Source organism: Thamnophis elegans, chromosome 10 (genome assembly GCF_009769535.1).
Source record: "Thamnophis elegans isolate rThaEle1 chromosome 10, rThaEle1.pri, whole genome shotgun sequence".
Classification (NCBI taxonomy): Eukaryota; Metazoa; Chordata; class Lepidosauria; order Squamata; family Colubridae; genus Thamnophis; species Thamnophis elegans.
In genome coordinates this window covers 66154942-66161412 of record NC_045550.1, presented here as the reverse complement: position 1 = coordinate 66161412, position 6471 = coordinate 66154942, and the positions used below count along the sequence as shown (strand labels likewise).

Genomic DNA, 6471 nt, shown 5'->3' with positions numbered 1-6471 from the left:
GCACCCGATTGGTCCAGGCGCGGTTGGCTGCCAGCGGGAGAATTGCGCCTCCCGCATTTGCTGGCTGCCTGACAGCTATCCATATAAATAGCTGTCAGGCGACGCTGTCCCGTGCATGAGTCCTGAACAGTTGTCTGTTAAGCTGTTGAATAAAAGTTCTTAAAATTACCTCACGGCTTCGCCTCGTACTTAAAAAAGAGCAAGAGGAGGAATTCTGGGAGTTGAAGTCCACAAGTAAAGCTGTCAAGTTGAACACACCAAGGTCTTTTTTTCTAAAGGGTTAGGGGTTCAAGGGTCTTGTAACTTGACAGCTTTAAGACTTGCGTGCTTCAATGCCAGAGTTTCTGAGCCAACCTTTTGGTTGCTAAGCAAGAGCGTGTTAAGTGAGTTTCACCACATTTTACAAGTTGGCCACATCCATCCGGTCACATGTCTGGCAAGCCACTCCCACCAGTCACATGGCTGGCAAGCCACTCCCACCCAGTCACATGGCTGCAAGCCACTCCCACAAAGCAGGCCATACCTACAGAAGAAGTTCTAAAAATTTTTGAAACCCACCACTTGGTGCAAAGCAAATCTTACCATGCTGACTAACCTATTTGCAATTAGCTTTATGCTTTTTATATTGTTTTCTATATATTTAAGCCTGTGTGGGAATAGCACACAGTTTGTAAGGTGGTGGGCGCATTATGAACTTTACAACAGGTTTCTTCGTTGAGTTTTTTCACTCCTTCGGGCAACCGGAAGTTGAAGGCCCTCAACAGGCTGGTCAAAAAGATGAAAATCTCAATTCTTGCCATTGCTCTCCATACAGGTACGTTGACTGTACGTAAGACAAGATATACGTAAAGAGGATAATAATCTGTTCAGCAGGAAATCTGTTTAAAAAATGTAATGACAAAAATTGAATCCCATAGCTTCTCTCAGATGCAATTCCTAGAAGTTTTTCTCAGTTTCCTCTGTTTGCGAACAGGCCTTAAGGGAGGAATTTAATACAATGCAATATACAATAGCAGAGTTGGAAGGGACCTTGAAGGTCTTCTAGTCCAACCCCCTGCCTAGGCGGAAAACCCTATACCATTTCAGACAAATGGCTATCCAAACATCTTCTTAAAGACTTCCAGTGTTGGGGGCATTCACAACTTCTGGAGGCAACTTCTGTTCCACTGATTAATTGTTCTCACTGTCAGGAAATTCTCCTCAGTTCTAAGTTGCTTCTCTCCTTGATTAGTTTACACCCATTGCTTCTTTTTCTACATCAGGTCGCTTGGAGAATAGTTTGACTCCCTCTTCTTTGGGGCAGCCCCTGAGATATTGGAAGACTGCTATAATGTCTCCCTAGTCCTTTCTTTCTATTAAACTAGACATATCCGTTCCTGCAACCGTTCTTCATATGTTTTAGCCTCCAGTCCCCTAATCATCTTCTTCATTGCTCTTCTCTGCACTCTTTCTAGAGTCTCCACATCTTTCTACATTGTGGCGACCAAAACTGCGAAGGCAGTACAACTTATACTCGATAGTGGACCATTAGAAAGGCTACACTGTACAACCATGAAAAACTGATATGGTACGTTTGTCTAGAGATGGGCCTACAAGAAGGAAGACCCCTTCTAACTATTCAGCACTAGATGTTGAAACAAAGCATCCCATATCAGTTTTTTTTCTTCTACTTTGTCAAATGCCTTCCTGAAGTCCAAGCATACTAGGTTTACAGCATTTTGCTGATCCACCATTGTAGTCACTTTATGAAAGAAGATAATAAGGCTTGCCTGACACAATACATTTTTAACAACCACATAATGGTATATAACGAATGTGTCAAACTCTATTATATTGTCCTCTGTGGGGTGGGGGCGTGGCCAAGGGAAGGGGCATGGCTGGAGTGGTTGCAATAGACTGGGCATGGCCAGTGGGCATGGCCTGCTTGCTATTGCTCATGTGCGTGGTGGCCTGTGGATTTGGGTGGGTTTGGGGAGGGAATCAGGGGTCTCCAATGGGTGGTGCACTGGGTGGAGGATTGTCCCGCAGAATCAGGTCAGGTGAGGTGACGCAAGGCAAGACGTGCCGTCCTTGGTGTGTGGGGTGAAAGGATGGCTTCCAGCTGTAGACACAGCCTGCTGGCCCCTCAGCTGATGCGCATTATGGCTTTGAAGCCTGCTGCCAGCACAGCACTGGCTGGCCATCCAGGGAGCCAGCGGAAGGTGGTGGGAAGGTATGTGATGTGGATTGCTGGATGCACTTACTCTGCTTGCAGTTGGAGAGCAGGTTGCTGCTGGTCGTCTTCTCCTCAGCCCCCTTGCAGGTCTTGCCCTTAGCCTGTGTGTGGAGTGCGTTCCCCTTGTGCACCCAACTGCAGTAGTGGATGCAAAGCAAGGTACAGGGCGGGATAGGAAGCAGTGCCTCTCCCAAGGCTGGAGGAGGAGGGGTCTTTGAGCCCCAGGAACTGGTTTGGGCAGCATCCTGCTGAATCACCTGCTCACATGGAGGGAAGCCCCGCTACCTCTGAGGTGCACCTTCCTGGGAATTGGCACCACTTCAGCCAGACCAACCCACCCAGTGGGTGCACAGGTGCCCACCTCTTGTGCTCATACATGCCTGCCAAGATGGCATGGGCCAGCCTGTCTGCGTGTGCACCCGCCTCTGCCTGTGCACCCATGTGACCTCTGGGATGGCAAGGGTTGGGCCTCTGTGTGCATACACCTGCCACCTCCTGCGGCACATGCACGCCCGCCTGCCGGGATGGATTGGGCCAGGCTGATGTCATGCCAGCCAGACCCTTACTGTTTCCAGGATGGTCGCGCAGGCTGGATCTGACCTTGAGTTTGACACCCCTGGCATATAGTGATCAACTTCTTCATTTCTAGATGCTCACTTATCCTCTACTTGATTATTTTTTCCAGGATCTTCCCAGGTATTGATGAGCCTATAATTTTCCCTTTCTGTAGATTGGTACTACCTGAGCTCCTTTCCAGTTATTTGGCTGTTCCTTTATGGTACAGGAGCTTTAGATGATTATATTCACTGGATCCAATATTATATCTACCAGCTCCTTTAGAACCTTAATCTGGTCCAGGTGATTGGTTTTCCTTCTGGGTGGATAGGAATTGCCTTACCATTTCCTTGCCTGTTTTGATTTGTACACTGGTTCTATCTATCTCCCTCAGTGCTGCTTTTGATAGGTTGGCCAATTTCTTCCTTTTGCATAAAAAACAGATGCATAGAAGAAATTAAGCTGCTCGGCTTTCTCCCTGAACCTGTCAACTTCTTGCCATCTGCTTCCCATTAATGGAACTATCATTTCCTCGATTTTCTTCTACTTCCTTACACACTGAAGTAATGTTTTGTTGTTGTTGCTGCTGTTGTTAATTTTAGCATTAGTTGCCAATCTTGGCTCACTCTGGGCCTCAGCTTTCCGATAAGTTATAAGCTGCTTTGGGCTCATGGACGTACCTATTCCAAAGGGCAGAAAACCTTCTCTTTCAATGAACTTCCCATCCTTATCTAAAAAGTGGTTTGGGTTGAATTCTCCAGGTGTCTCCCATTGCTCAGGATCAAGAAGAACGGAACGCAGGTCTGGCAAAATAATGGTTCCCTGCAAACAAAGAGATGATTAAACAGAGCAGTTTCATGAGGGAAACAGGCAGAAAAGTTCAAACAACATTGATGAAACATTTGGTTTTAGCTTGCCTTTATGAACCTTTATTTGTTTATTTCCAGAGCAGTTTCCAGAGTACCATTAACCACTCAACAGGTTAGCTTCCTTTCTTCCTTTCCATCCATTAAAACAGGGAGCTCGATACATATTTCTTTATGACTCCAAGTTGCCCCAAGAAGAGGACAAGAAACAGCGCTAGACATGACTTATATTATGAACTTAAATTCAGCCCTTAGACTCTTATTATGAACTTAAATTCAGCCCTTAGACTCATTATCTTCCTAGGATAAATTTAAAATGTTGGTTGTTCCTTTAAAGCGGAGAGGTATTTGGATTTTAACCTATAATTGTTACCCCACAAAAGCTTGCTATTTTTTCCCAATTGATTGACTACATTGCCAGTTCCTGAACAGAGACTATTGTGTAGTAGGCTTTAGTAGGCAAGAATCAGACCAGCATAGGTGCAACAGCATTTGTTGACTCAAACTGTAGCTGAGGAGCAGCAGGCAATACACTCTGGGCTCACAAGGCCTTAACCAACCACAATGCATGAAAAACCCTGCCCAAATGTGAATGGTCTAAATTTCCCTCCAAAACAGTTGGAGCTAACAGTTAGGGTCATCTAAATGTTAGTTTCACTTTAGCAAGGTTAACAGTTAGGGTCATCTAAAGGTTAGTTTCACTTTAGCAAGGTTAACAGTTAGGGTCATCTAAAGATTAGCTTCACTTTAGCAGAGTTAACAGTTAGGGTCATCTAAAGGTTAGTTTCACTTTAGCAAGGCTTAACACAACTATATATATTCAATACATAACAGAGACCTTCTGCCCAAGAGCCATATTCTGCTTTTCCTTCCATATTGTGTTATTGTAATGCACCTTGAACACATTTCTCACCTTTGGAAGGCGGTAACCCCTTATCTTCACATCCTTTATACATTGCTTGGGTCCCCCAAGTACAAACACAAATTTTAAACGAAGTATTTCATGAATTACGGCATTGGTGAAGGGCAACTTCTTCCGATCCTGGTAGGAAATTGACCCTGAGAAGCCAAACAAATCTTCAATCTCCTTCTGGACTTTCTCTAGAAAAAAAATGATGGAAAAAGAATCTTCATTCTGAATTTTAATCCTTAGGATATACCATGTTTCTCCTACCATGGGCCTAATATTACCCCTGCCCTGAAAATTAGCCAGTGGGGGGGGGGGATGTGCATGGCCAGTACAGGTGGCAGTGCAGGGGGGAAACTGTCTGGCTGCAACTGCAGCCTGCTGGCCAGCAGCAGGCTGCATTTCCTTGGGAAAGCGCAAATACCACTTTTGCCCTTCTCTTTCTGGGTGTAGCATTTCTGCTTGTTGGGCTGCTTCTCTAAAGCCGGCAGCTGCGTGGCTAGCTGCTTCGCCTTTTCCTCCATTTTGGGAGGCTCGCAGGAGGCTTGTGCTGCAGCACCGGCATGGGGGAGGCAGGCAATCCAAATGTCCCATGCTGGTGCTTGTTCAGTGCAGCTGCAGGCAAGCCAAGAGATAGTGGGATGAAGGGATGAGTGCATTGGGATCACCTCTGCCTCCTCCATGCTCTGCCTCCACCTGCTGCTGGTGCTACCACGCAAGTCTCCCATGCGGAAAAAGAGGGAAAAAGCAAAGTGGCTAGCTATGGAGCTGGCGGCTTTGGGAAGTGGCCCAACAGGTAGAAGCCCCGTGGTCAGAAAGAGAAGGGGGAAAGTCTGTAGGAAAATCCCCCCCCCCATTTTCCTACCGATTACCTAGAAAGCAGATTAGCTAGAAAGTAAATATAAATCACATGGCACAGCTGATTTTCATACAACTGATCGTCGGAACTTTTAAAAAACTTTTAAAAGTATTTTTATGGTAGTTTAAAAAATGCTTAAAAAGTAAAAAAAAAAGGTTCTGATGATGAGCTGTGCAACAATCAGCTGTGCTGCCTGATTGTCAGAAGTTTTTTTGAAAAAAAAAAACATTTTTAAAGCTTTTTTTTACTACTGGTTCAGGCGAATCAGCCTGAACCATTAGCATTTCACCCCTGCTACATAGGAAAATTATTATGGAGCGTATTTTCAAATAATTCCTCTGTGTTCTAGAACCTGAGACTGGACCTGGTTCCCACAGCCCAGATTTCGCTCACCTTGGATGTTAGGATGATTTACCAAGAGGAGCAGAGCCCACATCATAGTAGCCAAGGTTGTGTCTGTTCCAGCACCAAAAAAATCAAAAATACACTGAGCCAAGTTCTCTTCATTGTAGGTAGAATCAGGGTCATTCTTGCTCTGATGTTTAAAATGGAAAATGGAAATTACAATGAATTCTAGGCAGAGTTCTTGTGATTATTTTTCCCTGTGTGCCACAAGTCATTAGAATAAATATACTCCTGTGGTTATTTAGGAAAATTATTGCAGGATTATAATAATGAAGGTGATTGGTTCACACTAAGACACTATCTTAAAGAAGCCAAGATTAAAGAGAGTTTTCGCTTTGGAAGGTCTTGGATTCATTTCCTTTTATTTTACGGTTGGGCCAATATTAAGACTGTATACCTTAAATTTGTGATCAGACTAATGGTATATTCAAGACTGATGCCATATAATTGTAAATAAAGTGACCTGGTAAGTTTAACTATAAATTAATAGATGTTGCTTCTAAAATATCAATGTTTTTCTGAAAATATTGGAGAGGAGGAAGAAAAATGGGAAACGAGGGGAGGACATATAAGACAGGATGACAAACATGAATTTCTATATCTCTGCACAAAGTGTTATCCAGACCTAATGAGAGTCTACAATTGCAGAGGTACAATATAGTTC

At 44.3% G+C, this 6471-nt stretch overlaps 1 protein-coding gene across 1 annotated transcript in view; it reads right to left on the bottom strand.

The window, feature by feature from the left end:
- Nucleotides 1-640: 640 nt before the first annotated feature.
- Nucleotides 641-6471, bottom strand: part of LOC116513987 (cytochrome P450 2J2-like) — a 29337-nt gene continuing 23506 nt past the window's right edge. Inside the window, 5 exon segments of the mRNA XM_032225348.1 lie at nucleotides 641-691; nucleotides 693-804; nucleotides 3429-3592; nucleotides 4550-4737; nucleotides 5796-5937. Of these exon segments, the coding sequence (XP_032081239.1) occupies nucleotides 641-691; nucleotides 693-804; nucleotides 3429-3592; nucleotides 4550-4737; nucleotides 5796-5937 (657 nt within the window).